This window comes from Trichomycterus rosablanca, chromosome 3 (genome assembly GCF_030014385.1).
Source record: "Trichomycterus rosablanca isolate fTriRos1 chromosome 3, fTriRos1.hap1, whole genome shotgun sequence".
Lineage (NCBI taxonomy): Eukaryota > Metazoa > Chordata > Actinopteri > Siluriformes > Trichomycteridae > Trichomycterus > Trichomycterus rosablanca.
This window is the reverse complement of record NC_085990.1, coordinates 50,727,464-50,744,948: the sequence shown is the minus strand read 5'-3', so window position 1 is coordinate 50,744,948 and position 17,485 is coordinate 50,727,464. Positions and strand designations below refer to the sequence as shown.

The 17,485-nt window shown below is 40.0% G+C and overlaps 1 protein-coding gene across 2 annotated transcripts in view; it reads right to left on the bottom strand.

The window, feature by feature from the left end:
• Window positions 1–9,107: 9,107 nt before the first annotated feature.
• Window positions 9,108–17,485, bottom strand: part of ptbp2a (polypyrimidine tract binding protein 2a) — a 42,005-nt gene continuing 33,627 nt past the window's right edge. For both annotated transcript variants that reach the window (XM_062991430.1, XM_062991431.1), the window contains exons 11-14: window positions 17,135–17,227; window positions 15,112–15,328; window positions 14,947–15,024; window positions 9,108–10,309 (exon numbers count right to left, since the gene is read on the bottom strand). In XM_062991430.1, the coding sequence (XP_062847500.1) occupies window positions 10,180–10,309; window positions 14,947–15,024; window positions 15,112–15,328; window positions 17,135–17,227 (518 nt within the window). In that variant the 3' untranslated portion in view covers window positions 9,108–10,179. The remainder of the gene's footprint in view (window positions 10,310–14,946; window positions 15,025–15,111; window positions 15,329–17,134; window positions 17,228–17,485) is intronic.

The window sequence follows — 17,485 nt, the reverse complement described above, 5'->3', positions numbered from 1 at the left end:
TGTAAAAATAATATCAGTCTAAAAAGTGTGATCCATAGCTTTTTTATTTTGATGCCAGGATTCTTCAGGTAGCAAGTCAGCTGGGTTAAACAGTTACTCTCTTTCCTTAAGAATTCAAAATGAAAATAATTGTGAACTCTGTTTCAGCTGTAGCCTAGCGGTTAAGGTACTGGACTAGTAATGGAAAGGTTGCTGGTACAAGCCCCACCACTGCCAGGCTGCTACTGTTGGGCTCCTGAGCAAGGCCCTTCACCCTCAATTGCTTAGAAAATATACTGTCACAGTACTGTATGTCGCTTTGGATAAAAGCGCCTGCTAAATGCTGAAAATGTAAAAATGTAAATCTAAATTTCTTGTCCCAAGGCTGCTGAAAAAGTGACTGGTCAGTGTTGAGATTTATACTTACAGCGGTACCTTGAAACTCAACAACAGTTGGTTTTGGGAGTGGCGTTGATTTTAAAAGACGTTGAGTTTCAAGGTATCTTTCCCCATAATGATGTTTAATGCATTCCATGGTCCTGTTAACTGCATATATTTTAGTCTAATGTAAAACAATGGGGTTGTTTTTGACACTTATACACTGAGTACATTATTCAACATTAACCTTTTTTAACAATAAGTGTTTTAGACTCTGGGAAAAGCTGATTCTCACAATTTCTCAGAAGCTCGAGCTGTAACACAAGTTTAAAAGTGAAACAGGGAGGAAGATCCAGATAAACACAGATACATGTGGAGCTTCCAGACTGGATTTGACGGTTATTTCACACTAATGCCGATTCGTCTCATATTCACACTTTGCTGATGTCTTATGGCACCGCTCCAGTCAGGCACTGAACAAAGCGGCTGTTCATTGTTAATTTTGAATTAAATAAATACATTTTTTAAAACAAAAGGCTGAACACGTTGAGTTTAAGGATACAAATTTCTACCCGAAGTGTGTCGAGTTTTAAAGAATTCGAGTTTAGGGGACGTCGAGTTACAAGGTACCGCTGTATATGTTTTGTCTGCGTGTATTTAAACTGCAGGGATTTTCATTACAGTTTTCTCTGTACTGTAAATGTAAATGCAAATCTTGTGGAACAACAAGCTACTTGATTTGTTTTTCTCCCACTGGACACGTTCTAACTCTTAGTCGTTATTTCAGTTAATTAATAACTCGCAGTAATAAATAGCAATTCAACAACCTGGAAATACTGCATTTATTTTTCTAGCAAATGCCTTTATTGAATGGGACTCCAATGGTAATTGTGCCAAGTTAAGGATTAAGAGTGTGCGGCTGAATTCACAGTCGTTTCGTATTGCGGTCTGAATCCTTAATCACTGATTTATCAATTAAAAACTTTACGGAACATATTGCAGATTTTATACATTTGGCTTTCACGCCAACGTTAATCTCATCGAGCTTATGTTCCCCTCGATTTTCACACTGTTGCGGATAATAATTAGCATACGATATTAATTAAGCAGAATCTATACATGCCGTTCCCTCCCCCAGCATCACTCCTCCTACACGAAGCCATCGACGCCTGGGGCCGCGTACGAGACGGAACGTCACATCTGCTCGGAGTCCCTGTTCTGGCACGAACCCCTCGACATGAGACGAGATTATCCATGTCAGAGGCATCACCATTTGTGACAAGTGGCTGGAGGGGAACTTGAGAAATGAACGTAGCCCCTGATATTGACATTACTCAGGAAAAGCCCAGAGGCGAAATATTCACCGAGAAGCCGTGCAATAAGCCTCATGTTGGTTCCCATAGCTCAGCCCATGAGGAAATCGTCGGCATAATTGAAATAAATAAACTCAGCAGGAAGAAGAAAGAATAACTAATAGTTTTCACGACAGCCTAACCGGGTTATCTGCTTCCTGTAGAAACACCCCCCTTCACATAAATTATTTAAATAAGTGTAGAGAGTCATTTGCATATAGATAAAAGTCAGTTTAATATACTAAATTACCTTTTTATGCAGCAATCTAGACGATTTAGCTTTAATCTCTGAATAAAGGTGTCTTTGTGCTTCCCGGTGAATCTGCACAGGGGCGTGTCGGGGACGGGAGCCGCTATGTGTGTGCGCTTGACGGGCGCTGACGGGGTCGGGACTTTCGGGAAAGGGATGAAGATATCACACAGAAAGGTTTTTTCTATTCATCCCGCGCCTCCCTGTAATTAATAGATTATTTACGCATGCACACTCCTGTCATTCTCTCCCTGGGCATCTCATTAGTGCTCTGACCTCTTCACCCGGCGCCGGAGCCGCCTTCCATGACCACGGCCAGCCTGCCGTCAGCTCGTCGTGCCCGGCTTCACATTAGCATGCGCTGCGTCACGCCCGCGCTACGTGGCACGGAGAGGTGAGAATGGCAAGGACTCAGGTGAGAGGAAGAAGCTTCCTGATCATTTACTAGACTTCAGCAAAGGAAGTGATGTTTACAAATGGGTCGGATGACAACAAATACAAGATGAATGTAGGGTTAACATATAAATGTGAGATTTCAAGAGTTCAACATTAATATACTCACACTAGGCCCGAGTTTGGGGTCTGTCTGAAAACCTAGTGAGCTGCCTTTCTGCCTACTGCCTACCTGATCAGCTGCCTCAGTAGAGAGGATTCTAATAACACATCAAACATTTAAAGCAGATTATTTAGACGCTCTACTTAGGCAGTTTTCGATTACTAAGCTAACACAAACCAATAGGCTGAGGCAATGGTCAGGACCCCCACAGAGCAGGTATTATTTAGGTGGTGAATCTCTCAGCACTGCAGTGACACTGACATGGTGGTGGTGTGTTAGTGTGTGTTGTGCTGGTATGAGTGGATCAGACACAGCAGCGCTGTTTTTAAATACCGTGTCCACTCACTGTCCACTCTATTAGAAACTCCTACCTAGTCGGTCCACCTTGTAGATGTAAAGTCAGAGACGATCGCTCATCTATTGCTGCTGTTTGAGTCGGTCATCTTCAAGACCTTCATCAGTTGTCACAGGACGCTGCCCACGGGGCGCTGTTGGCTGGATATTTTTGGTTGGTGGACTATTCTCAGTCAAGCAGTGACAGTGAGGTGTTTAAAAACTCCAGCAGTGCTGCTGTGTCTGATCCACTCATACCAGCACAACACACACTAACACACCACCACCATGTCAGTGTCACTGCAGTGCTGAGAATGATCCACCACCTAAAAAATACCTGCTCTGTGGTGGTCCTGTGAGGGTCCTGACCATTTGAGAACAGCATGAAAGGGGGCTAACAAGGCATGTGGAGAAACAGATGGACTACAGTCAGTAATTGTAGAACTACAAAGTGATTCTATATGGTAAGTTGAGCTGATAACATGGACAGTGAGTGTAGAAACAAGGTGGTTTTAATGTTATGGTTGATAGATGCACATCCTCAAGATGCACGTTCCTCCAGATACTAGATTCTTCCTACCTCTTTAAAAACATGCAAAAGGTGGATTGGCTGCTCTAAATTTGTCCTGTCCCTAATTGTAAGAAGGTTTCTGGGTGAGTGTCGGCTCACGATGGATCGGTTTTCTTATCCAGGGTGTATTTTGCCTCACATTGAACCCAATTTGACCATTAAAAGGGCCAAATGATAATAAATGAACGAGGGCTACTAGAAATACAAAATAAAGGCCAGGAGCGACCCGGGAAAGTGAAACATTTAATAAAAAGCAATGCATTATGTTGTGTATGAAGCTATGACAGGTAATATAAGCATGGAAAGCAGCGGCTATCTTTCCACAAACTATATCGTCTCACACAGAGCGTTAATACGTTGCTCGATCAATGAAGCTAGGAAAGCATTTCTGCAAGGCTTCCTATTCCTGTGTAATCTCATCTGCACCCCTCCTCGCCCCACCTCGCCCAGACTCTACTCCAGCCTCGCTCCGGGGCAAGAGGGAAGGTGAGCCGAAGCCTCACACACTTACGATATTTCACACCACCCTCCGAGCGCACGGTGACAGCAATCACCACGACTAAACCAAAACACAGAGGCACGCTGGGCGGAGTACGGAAAGAGCTCGGTGTGAAGCGGCTCGGGCACAGAGACACCAGGATAGCCGCTGTAAAAAGGAACACGGGCCGGATCGATAGCGCTATTATCAGCGAGCCCCGGCTAAATTAGATGTCACAGCACCTGGGGCAAGAGAAAAGGATGGGAGGCGAGACCTAAACACCGATTATATAAAAGTGCATGATGGACTCAGAACAGCTCGCTCTTTAATAGATGCTCTGGGTACACGGCAAGAAAATAATATATATTTATGATCTTAAAACTTACTGCAAGTCTGTATGACCTAAAGTTGGGTTACAACACAATTAAACCATTAAGACTCAATAATGACCCTAATCTGCTTCACCACCCAAGATTCAAGTGTTTATGGTGTGTTGGCACCATGGTGAAAACTAAGGAGCTGCTCACACAAGCTGAGATAATGTCATTGAAAGAGGGCAATGGGTACAACCAGATTTTTTTGCTATTTTGTTTATGCATTTTTCCCTTTTCTCCAAATTTAGCGTAGTCAATTCGTCTTCCGCTGCTGGAGACTCCGGTCGTGTCCGAGGAGGGTATAATCGCCTGCCTCACACAGCGTCGAAGACCCCACCCACTTTAGTCTGGTCTTTTACCCACCCGGCATACTTTAAATTACTGATGTTGGGGCAGTTGTAGACTAGTGGTTAAGGTACTGGACTAGTAATCAGAAGGTTGCCGGTTCAAGCCTCACCTCTGCCAGGTTGCAACTGTTGGGCCCTTGAGCAAGGCCCTTAACCCTCAATTGCTTAGATTGTATACTGTCACAACTGTAAGTCGCTTTGGATGAAAGCGTCCACTAAATGCTAAAAATGTAATGTAATTGTAAACGCCCAGCCGAGCGGTAGCAGAGCTCAGGTTCAAACTGGGAAGTTCAGAATCTCAGCGCTAGCAGATTATCCTCCCGCGCCATCTGAGCGCCTTACAACCAGATTTTTAAGACCTACAACATTCCTAGAGACGTCATTGGGAGTGTTGTCCAGAATTTCCAAACTTATAGAGCAGTTCGCCCTTTAGAACAGTCCAGAATTTTGACAACAAAGAGACACCCCCATGTTACTGCAGAAGACTTACAAGATGTTTGTCATGTTTTACACTCTTTAGTTACATTCATGACAGGAACGGTAGTTACTGGTTACACAAGATTCATCAAGTCAAGGTTTTGATATCAAACACGGTCATGGACAATTTTCTATCTCCAGTTCACCTCACTTGGATGTCTTTGGACTGTGGGAGGAAACCAGAGCGGGGAGAACATGCAAACTCCACACAGAATCAAACCCAGGACGTTCTTGCTGGGTGGCAACTCCTAGAGACGCCATCGGGAGCAGCAGCAAACTTGCCCAGGCGTTGGAAAAAGTCCATAGTTTTGTCTAGAAGGCTTTGGAGGCTTCTTGTCAGGACAACAAAGAGATACCCCATGTTACTGCAGAAGACTAACAGGATGACCTGAAGTGTCAGTGTCAGGAACAAACTTCATGGCTGGACTCAACAACGCTTACCAATCTTGAAGGGAAGGGTCAACTTGAACAGGGCAGTACTGGGACACACTTCTCCAGATGAGTTCTATATGACCCAAGTGGTGGAACACTTCCTCTGTCTGTGCGAACATCTGAGTCTCTCAACATCTTTAAAAGACGATTAAAAACCTTCATCACCTCTTTATTAAGCACTTAAGCTGAGAACTAACATGTACTTACACTCTTCTATAAAAAAAAAGAAAAAAGGCAGCTCAGGTGGCGCAGCAGTAAAACACACACTAGAACACCAGAGCTGGGATCTTGAATACATCGTATCGAGTCTCGGCTCTGCCTGCCGTCTGGGCTGAGCGGCCACATGAACAACGACTGGCCTGTTGTTCATATAGGGGTGGGATATAAAAAGCCGGATAGGGACTCTCTCATGACTGATGCAATTACAACCTCTGCTGGCTGATTGATGGTGCCTGCACAGAGACGGGAAAAGAGTGCTGTCAGGGTGTGTCTCTCAGTACACCGTGCTGATCCGCATTGCACTCGTCAAAGTGTAGGTGATAAGATGCATACGGCTGCTGCCCACGTGTCGGAGGGGGCGTGGGTTAGCTTCGTTCTCCTCAATCAGAGCGGGGATCGGCATTAGTGGAGAGGAGGCATGACGCAATCGGGCAATTGGACATGCTAAAATGGGAGGAGAAAAAAAAAATTTGTTCTAATTTGTTTCAGCAGTCTTCTTGGATTGTTGTCTACTTAAAGTAGAGCAGGAAATATGTATTGTGGAAGCACTTCTGTAAGTCGCTCTGGATAAGAGCGTCTGCTAAATGCCGAAAATGTAAATGTAAAACAGGAACCGAGTGTCCATATTGAGCAGCAGTTTGTATAACACAGGAAGGGTAATGCTTATGACCCCCATGGTCATGTATGCAGAGGTCAGTGATGATGTAGAGATGTTTTTCTGCTGCAGGAACTGACAATCTTGACTGTGTGACTGGCATCATAGATCAACAGAAACATCTAGGCTATAAACTTCATGTAGCCTTTAAGTCGGAGTGATGGGAGATGCTGAATGAAGAAGCTGTTCCAAATCATTCCAAAAGGTACATAATGGGGTTGAGATTAGAACTAGAAAAGCATCTCATCCTAAGACAAACAAAAAAACTGATGCCAGAGAGTTGAACAGAACTTCAGCACTGAATACAAAAAGAACCATGTTGAGAGAAATAGTGATTTGCTTTGTTTGATGTGATGCTGGAGGGATGAAGACGCTTGGGCTTCATGGTGCAGATGAGGTAATAATTTGATTTAACCCAGGCCCCGATTTACTGTGTTATTCTTTGTAGGTTGATTGAGAACACAACTATTTAGATCTAACAGCGCAGGAAACAGCAATGAGCTGCAGGGTCACCTAAAGTGCATGAATGCAAATCAGTCGAGAGCAAAAGTCAGTGTGCCTTCAAGATTCAAGAATTTGTTTGTCACGTGGGCATTGAGGTAGAATAAAAAGATCAAGAATAAAAGATGATAAAAATAAAGGTACAATAAAAGATAAATATAAAAATAAAGGCAGAATAAAAAAATAAAGAATAGAGGAAAAAAAAGAGAGGTAAAATATAGAATAGAAAATAGAAGATAATAAAAATAGATAGAATACAAAATAAAAAATATAAGATAATAAAACAGAGGTAGAATAAAAAGTAAAGATAATAAAAATAGAGGTAAAAAAGATAAAGATAAAAAGAGGTAGAACCCAGTTGACCCAGGTAGAGATCATAGCTGCTCTTACTGAAATGTAAAGTGTAGGAATAATTTTTCCTTGGTTCCAGCTTAAAGACCTAATGAGCGCATCTACTGTATAAGCGAGATCAGTGGCTAGTGTGAAATGTAGAAGTGTAAAGCAGACTTCTACAGGACTCTGGATTCATGATTTGCACTTCAGCAATCTGATCTTGTTTTACAGTAAAACCCCTTTTACCCAAACTCATACCTCTTGGTGTAAAAGGAATAAACGTTTAGACATTTTAATTAGGGTTGTCGTTAATTGCTTTAATTAATGTAATTATATCATTAAAATTTTAATCACGATTTAAAAAAAATGAATCGAGAATTAAATTTTTAATCAAATGATTTATAGTGGGCTGTGTTTGTGCCACTAAACATGCGTCACTGTGGTAATTTGCGCAGATTAACACAGTAACATTGTGTTTATATTGTATAACGATAACACGGCTCTTTTTCCAGTTTGTGGTCGCGAGTTAGAAATGACTCGAGCCGCTGCTGATACATATTGCGAAATATAGCGTGTTTTAAATAATCATTTTTGTTTTCAAACAGCGTGAGAAATCATCACTAGACAAAATTACAGTTATTAATTGACGCTTTAATATCATCTTTGGTCAGAGCCGCATTTGTCTCGTCAGGCGTCTGCACGCACAGATACGAGTTACAGGCAAAACGAGCTCAGATTCAGTCTAACTTCATCTGAGAGGAATTTGGATGGGAAGCTCATGAACTGTACACGTCGTGGGAACATTACAAACACTGGTGTTAAATGGATCATAATGGACTGTAGACATTGTTAACGATGTGGGTCGACATGACGTTATACGTGTTGCATCTAGAAATGGTTCATATTAATACCTGAGCGCCTGTTTTCAGTGTCAGGGTTACGAACAGGAGAAGATCCTCACTTTTACCAGATCATGTGAACAGACTCATTTTAAATAACTGGCTGAAAGATGGGCAGCTGTTAACAACTCTATATAGGCATTAGCTGGCTTTCTAAAAATAATTTATATTTAATAATTTTATCGTAATTTTTTATTGGTAAGAAATGTGCATAACTGTTCAAAATTTGCTTAGTTGTTTTTGCGGTAGATTAAACACAATTAAAAATTATAATCGTGTGACAGCCCTAATTTTAATGTTGCAGCATTCTAAGACATTTCTAAGACGCCTACACACTTTTACACGTTTCTAATTATTAGCAACTTGGTAGCCCTGCCAAAAATATCTAAACCCTTGTTCCTTTTCCAGCAAGAGGTATGAATTTGGGTGGAAAGATAAGACTGCTGAAGTTCAAGTCATGAATCCAGAGAACATTTCATTTGCTCCAGAGTCCTGTGGAAGTCGGCTTAACCCTTCTTTATTTAACACTAGCCATTTTAACGTCATGTTTTACACTTTGGTTCCATTCATGACAGGACAGGTAGAGTAACTGGTTACTGGTGGGGATCGAACCCAGAACCTTCTTGCTGCGAGGAGACAGTGTGAGCCACCGAGCCGCCCTAAACAGCTATTTAATAAATAAAACTAAACCTCCCACCCAGTGCAGGTGTCTGTTTGCCCCATGCTGCCATCCTACCACACGTGTCCTCTTTTCTGAAAACCAAAATATGGTCAATGGAAATCATTACATTAGAAACATGGCATTAGAAGAAGTGTAGAAACAGAGAGAAAAGGAGAAAGTAGAGAGACAGAGTGAGTACAGAACCACAGAAGTATTTATTGAGCATGCTACAGAGGTCAGAGAACAGGGCGAGAGAGATAGAAGAGCAAAAATACACACCACAAACACAAATCCGAGACAATCCTTCCCCGCTTTGTTAGAAAACACCGTCTTTTAATTGTGCCTCGTCCAAACAGCTCTGAAGCTTACATTCTGTTAGGTGTTAAAAAAATAAAGAAAAGAAAACCAAGAAATAAAACTATACATAACTTCTTGACCAGTTTGAAAATTCACAGCCCATTAATATGTGAGAAAACCCACGAACCTTAGCAGCTAATGGGTTACGCCATTTATGTAACCATGACTTTCAATACGGTTCATATAAATATCAGCCTGTCCACGGGTTTGTTTCGTTTTCAGAAAATACAAAATGAGGACTTTTTTTTCCTAAAAATCTGTTCAGTAAATTAAGACTAAAGGCACAAACTTTGGTCCCACCAGGTTGACCCCTACACCCCCTCTAAGGACTTTACGAGCGAACCGATTAAGCGCATGCAGACGTACGTCTAAACGGAAAATAAAATCAACACGTTAAGCTCAAGGCCTAGCTACTACGCCAAAATGAAATACGACACTATATTTCTAAGCATGAATCGGTTTATAAAGAAAAGAAACGCTTTTAAAATCACTCCAGCGTGTGGTAAACATTACACTGCCTAAAAGAATCGCTAGAATTGTCCTTCGTTTACATTCCACTGCTTGTTTTACCAAGATTCACAACCCTAGCGGATCAAATAAGCAAAACCCAAAATACAAACTACTACAAAATAATCACACACGGGTCTGAATTGTGTGGCACGTTTCACACGCTGTACATTTTACACAAGCGCACAAGCGAGAGCCCCCGCCCCCCAAACCTCGAAACTTTCACAAGGAATAAACCCCAGTCCCAGTACGGTTGACCGCTTGCCCTTATGAAAATCCGCGAATGTGAAAAATGTTTATTCTGGTTTGTCGAGTAAGGCACATTCTTCGTCAACTAATTACGGTAAAAAGGGGGGGAGGCGGATTGGGGAGAACCGCACACGAAAGGGGGGCGAGGATTTTTAATTTTTTTAACAAGGAATGACCAGTAAACAAACAAAAGAGTGTCAAACTGTGGTCCCCAGTGTAGCCAAACAGTCAACGAGTAACGTTAGACAAAAGAGCCGCGTCTCGGCGTCTTTTAAATGGTCGATTTGGAGAAGGAGACCCTCAGGTGGTGGTTGTTGCCCATGTTGTAGTTGTGGAGGTCGATCAAGCACTGAATGGACTCTTCGACTGTTGACAGCTGGATGAGAGCCATTTTACGATCCCTGCGATTAAAAACACACATACCAGGGTCTTCAATTTACAGAATGAATAAACATTTCGTATGAAAATAATTGCAAAATTTAATAATTATAATTTAACATTAGCAATTAGCCTTAAAAATAACATCTTATAAACAAATTAGAACAAAACATATATTGGGTGTGTTCGAAAACCTAGTGAGCTGCCTCAGTAGAGAGGATTCTAATAAGTCGTTGACATATAAGGCAGGTTATTCAAACGCGCTACTTAGACAGCAATTCACTAACTAAGCTAACACAGTTAGCCTCATCCCATTTAAACCAATGGGATGGGGTGGCACAACTCACTAGAACGTCAACTAACGCCTCCCTCCGTGTACCGAAAACGGTTAAATCCACTGACAAGCCTGAATGTGCTCATTTACATTTTCAGCATTTAGCAGACGCTTTTATTCAAAGTGACTTACAGTGCTGTGACAGTATACAGTCTAAGCAATTGAGGGTTAAGGGCCTTGCTCAAGGGCCCAACAGTGGCAACCTGGCAGTGGTGGGGTTTGAACCAGTAACCTTTTGCTTACTAGTCAAGTACCTTAACCTTTAGGCTACAACTGCCCTGCCCCAAATAAACGACACTTGTACACGTTTATACAAAATAAAAAAACAATAATAATTTATTTACGTTTAATAATAACTCTGTTCGTTTCTCCGCACCGTCCGACACGTTTTTTTATTTTTCTGTGAGAAAGGTTTTGCCGCACTGAATGCTGGGATTGCCTTCACTGTAAGGCAGCATCGGATGCTCCCTCGCTTTTGAAAATAGCGTTGAAATTTTAGGATACCTTACTCTGAGGATATTAAGGCATCTAGGATTTCGAACAGCCCACTTCTCGGGAGCGCGAGGCGTCTATGTAGAGAGAGAGCTAGGTTTTCGAACGCACCCGTAAAGTGTGTATGGTCAGGCCGTGTTCGCCGAGTTTGTACCTGGTCAAGGTGTTTACATTTTTAGCATTTAGCAGACTCCTTCATTCAAAGTGACTTACAGTACAGTTAAGGGCCTTGCTAAAGGGCCCAACAGTGACAACCTGTCCTTTCGATTACTAGTCCAGTACCTTAACCACTAGGCTAATAGTTCAGCATTAATGTTTGTGTAATTTGATGAATGAATTTGATGTGTAATTCATTCTTTATGACCCTTCATAAAGCAAAGCCTGCACATTTATGAAGTCCTTTTATCACACTTATGTCAACCTGTCAGCACTAAATCCTTATTTTTATTAAACAAACGATTATAAAGAGCATAAACTTTACTACCTTACGTAATTATAGTATTATACTTATATTAAAGTCTCATGGTGCACCACTGTACCTACAACTATACATACTCACAAAGCATATGTGCAGCTCAGTAAGTGATTTTAATGCTTTTTAATAGAAGTGATACATTTTTCATGTATTGAATTTCATTAGCTGTATATTAATATATTTATGAAGCCAGTGTACCAGCTCATTTAAATATTTTAATGCACTAATTCTCCACTTTTATTACTGCTATAAAACACTATCAATGTATGTAATATCAATTAAATTATTCATATTTACACCCTCAGACTTAGGTTCTGGTTTTGGTTATTTACACCCAACCTTGTTCAAGGTGAAGAGATGAAATGATCACGTTTAATTAAATTAAGAGAAAACTTTCATGGTAACAACTGTTTTTGGACGCCTGACTACGAGCTTGTCGGACGTCCTGTTTAAAAATGAATAATATTAAAAAAAAGTGACCTCTGATCAGCTATAAAAGCAGCCACTCTTCTTAAAAGGCTTCTCACAAGACTTTAAAGTATGTCTGTGGGAATTTGTGCCCATTCAGTCAAAAGAGCATTTGCATAAATGGCAACGATGTCAGTTTATATTCGGTTTCATTCCAAAGCCGTTGAGTGGTGCTGGGGTCAGAACTCGGGAGTTTCTTTCTTCAATAATCTGTCTGTCTGTCTCTATCTCTCTCTATTATCTCTCTCTATTATCTCTATTATCTCTCTCTATCTATCTATCTATCTATCTATCTATCTATCTATCTATCTATCTATCTATCTATCTATCTATCTATCTATCATCTATCTATCTATCTATCTATCTATCTATCTATCTATCTATCTATCTATCTATCTGTCCGTCTATCTATCTGTCCGTCTATCTATCTATCTATCTATCTATCTATCTATCTATCTATCTATCTATCTGTCCGTCTATCTATCTGTCCGTCTATCTATCTGTCCGTCTATCTATCTATCTATCTATCTATCTATCTATCTATCTATCTATCTATCTATCTATCTATCTATCTATCTATCTGTCCGTCTATCTATCTGTCCGTCTATCTATCTATCTATCTATCTATCTATCTATCTATCTATCTATCTATCTATCTATCTATCTGTCCGTCTATCTATCTATCTATCTATCTATCTATCTATCTATCTATCTATCTATCTATCTATCTGTCCGTCTATCTATCTGTCCGTCTATCTATCTATCTATCTATCTATCTATCTATCTATCTATCTATCTATCTATCTATCTATCTATCTATCTATCTATCTGTCCGTCTATCTATCTATCTATCTATCTATCTATCTATCTATCTATCTATCTATCTATCTATCTATCTATCTATCTATCTGTCCGTCTATCTATCTGTCCGTCTATCTATCTATCTATCTATCTATCTATCTATCTATCTATCTATCTATCTATCTATCTATCTATCTATCTGTCCGTCTATCTATCTATCTATCTGTCCGTCTATCTATCTGTCCGTCTATCTATCTGTCCGTCTATCTATCTATCTATCTATCTATCTATCTATCTATCTATCTATCTATCTATCTATCTATCTATCTATCTATCTATCTATCTGTCCGTCTATCTATCTGTCCGTCTATCTATCTGTCCGTCTATCTATCTATCTATCTATCTATCTATCTATCTATCTATCTATCTATCTATCTATCTATCTATCTGTCCGTCTATCTATCTATCTATCTATCTATCTATCTATCTATCTATCTATCTATCTATCTATCTATCTATCTATCTATCTGTCCGTCTATCTATCTATCTATCTATCTATCTGTCCGTCTATCTATCTATCTATCTATCTATCTATCTATCTATCTGTCCGTCTATCTATCTGTCCGTCTATCTATCTATCTATCTATCTATCTATCTATCTATCTATCTATCTATCTATCTATCTATCTATCTATCTATCTATCTGTCCGTCTATCTATCTATCTATCTATCTATCTATCTATCTATCTATCTATCTATCTATCTATCTATCTATCTATCTGTCCGTCTATCTATCTATCTATCTATCTATCTATCTATCTATCTATCTATCTATCTATCTATCTATCTATCTATCTATCTATCTATCTGTCCGTCTATCTATCTATCTATCTATCTATCTATCTATCTATCTATCTATCTATCTATCTATCTATCTGTCCGTCTATCTATCTATCTATCTATCTATCTATCTATCTATCTATCTATCTGTCCGTCTATCTATCTATCTATCTATCTATCTATCTATCTATCTATCTATCTATCTATCTATCTATCTATCTATCTATCTGTCCGTCTATCTATCTATCTATCTATCTATCTATCTATCTATCTATCTATCTATCTATCTATCTATCATCTATCTATCTATCTATCTATCTATCTATCTATCTATCTATCTATCTATCTATCTATCTATCTGTCCGTCTATCTATCTGTCCGTCTATCTATCTATCTATCTATCTATCTATCTATCTATCTATCTATCTATCTGTCCGTCTATCTATCTGTCCGTCTATCTATCTGTCCGTCTATCTATCTATCTATCTATCTATCTATCTATCTATCTATCTATCTATCTATCTATCTATCTATCTAATCTATCTATCATCTGTCTGTCCGTCTATCCGGCTGTCTGTCTGTCAATCCAGCTATTTGTCTGCCTGGCTATCTGTCTGTCTACCTATCTATCTGTCTGTCTGTCCATCCATCTATCCATCCGTCTGTTTATCTATCCGTCTATGTCTGTCCATCTGTCTATCTGTCCATCTCTCTATCCATCTATCTGTCTATCTGTCCATCTCTCTGTCTATCTGTCCATCTCTCTGTCTATCTGTCCATCTCTGTCTGTCTATCTATCTATCTATCTATCTATCCATCTATCTGTTAATCAAATATGTCTGTAAATCAAATCTGTCTGTAAATCTATCAGATCTTTCTGTTTATCGTCTCTTTACAGACCTTGCTTTGTCCACAGGTGCAGTCATGCTGGATCAGAAAAGGACCTTCCCTAAACTGTTGCTGCATACTTGGAAGTATATATTTTCCTTTATAGAAGTGATTTATTACACCTGATAGCACTTTTCTGGCTGAAACACGAGCATTCACATAAATTAAAAGGGGAGTCCCAATACTTTTGTCCATACCGTGTACTAACAGTACAGCACCCCATTGTACAAATGTGTCGTCATGTAACCTGATATACAATTTCCGGGACTCTATAATCCCTGTAAAGTGCTACACCACCACTAGTTTAACACCCATGACCACCATTTTTTATTTTTACCTAACCAGTGAACAGTGAAACTTACTGGAAAAACTTGAAGGCTTTGACGGTTCCTCCGGAGTTGGTGAACAAAACTCTGAGATCTTCTTCTGTGATGTCTTGCCTATAAAATACAGAAGAAACTACTTAAGTATTTCTTAAGCACCTGAGATGGACTGATCATAAGCAAGCAAGTGAAGGCTGAACTCACGGGATGTTGGACAAATGCAGCGTGGCTGAGGGAGGGAAGATGTTCTGGAAGTTCTTGGAGCCGGGCTTTTTGAAACGATGGAGAGGGGAGTTGGTGAAATCCTTGGTGAGACCTTGATCATCCAAGCCATCCCTGGGCAACTGAACCGTCTGATGCTTGGACATGGTCACACGGATGATCTTCGAATACATCTTCTGACCATTCAGATGGCTCATTGCTACAATTTTACAGAAAACAAACAATGAGAAAAAGAACCCTAAAGAACCAGAACATCTGAGCACTGAGCACCAGCTAATGATGTGAAGTCTGCAGTGGTGGGTGGAATGGTATGGTATAATGGTAGGCAAATATTATGACAGAAAAGGTTATATTTTTATTTAATTATTTGTTAGTGGCGATTGGTGCTCAACCCCAACATGGTGTTGACGTCTTTGGATACACTTATGGACAGGGCCGTGTTAAATTCACAGAGAAAAGTGCTTAATTTCACGGACCTCGTTTTCGTTTTTCAAAAATCACAGAATTGGTTGTTAGTTTTCCAAACTCAGTTACCGAGTCGTGTTTTCAGCTGCTTTAGACTTCGACTTCGAATATCTTGGATATTTCGACTAACCGATTGCTAACTGAATTGCTGAAGGATTGCTTGGACCGCCTTATAGGGAGTCGAACCCAGGACCTTCTCATTGTGAGGTGACGGTGCTACCCGTCGAGCCACCGTGCCACCCAGAGGTGTGATATAACTTAAAGCACTGTGCTGATGTCCTCACATCAACTTACAAGAGTAATTAAACCACTATAATATCTATAAGCGAGATAAAACACACAACTGTGGTGTAATTTATTTATTTATTAGGATTTTAACGTCATGTTTTACACTTTGGTTACATTCATGACAGGAACGGTAGTTACTCATTACACAAGATTCATCAGTTCACAGGTTCAATGTCAAACACAGTCATGGACAATTTTGTATCTCCAGTTAACCTGACTATGTTTTTGGACTGTGAGAGGAAACCCACACAGACACGGGGAGAACATGCAAACTCCACACAGAAAGGACCTGGACCGCCGCACCTGGGGATCGAACCCGGGACCTTTGAGGCTGTGAGGCGACAGTGCTACCCACAGAGCCACCGTGCCGCCCCAACTGTAGTGTAAAAACAGTGAAATATCCATGCCTGTGCATATTAATGCTGCCGTATGCATCTTGTCATCCACACTTTGATGAGTGCAATGCAGATCAGCACTGTGTACGGAGAGACACACCCTGATCGGCACTCTTTCCTCATCTCTGTACAGGCGCCATCAATCAGCCAGCAGAGGTTGTAGTTGCATCAGTTACGAGGAGACCCTATTCGGCTTAATATCCCACCCCTATATGAACAACAGGCCAATCGTCGTTCATGTGGTTGCTCAGCCCAGCCCAGCCATCGATACGATGTATCCGAGATCCCAGCTCTGGTTCCAGCGTGTGTTCTGCGCCACCTGAGCGGCGAGAGTTTCTTTTAATGTATTAGGCATATGTAGTCTTTGTCTTTCTGCAGCGTATTCTATTTTAAATCTATTTATTGTGCCTAAAAGTAACAACCTTTTCCCTCAAATTCATTTTTTATTTGCTACATTTATTCTCTTATAAATAAATTATTTTAATCATGTTTTTTTCCTCTTTAATCGGTTTCATTCATGTTATTTTAAACTCTTATTTAATCCTTTTTTTAACTTATTATCTTTGTATTTTCTCATTTGTAAAGCACTTTGACTAAGTGCAGTGTTTAAAAGGTGGTATGGAAGTAAACTTGCTTTGCTTAAGAGCACAATACTATTTAATAAACCATTAAATTACAGTTTAATTAACTATTAAAATACTTATGCAAACTAAAACACCTGAAACAGAAATAGAACCGTATATAAATTACAGATCACCACAAACCATGTAAAAGCAACAAGTCCATTAAATTAATATCAGCTTTTTTAAACAGTGAATCCCCATCAGTAAGAAAAAAATGAAGAAAATAAATCTTACCAAGTTGGGCTTGATTCAAATCGGCCATCTGTATTAACGCGCTGTCTTTTTTATTATAGAGGATCTTCACGCGCTGCACGTCACCGTACACCCCTAAACAAGAGCAAGAGGCAGCGAGAGACGCAGGAGGAGGAGGAGGAGGAGGAGGATGAGGGGAAATGGAGGAACAGTTAGCTTAACAGTTAAGAGTGAAACTTAAACAGAGCAGAGAGAGACAGATCTATCACAAAGAAGAGAGACAGAACATGTTCCTAATAAGAAATAAATAAATGAATAAATAATTGTAGCATGAACAGAAGAGAGAGATTCTGAAATACCCTCAAATAAACAGGACCATACGCTTAGACTAAG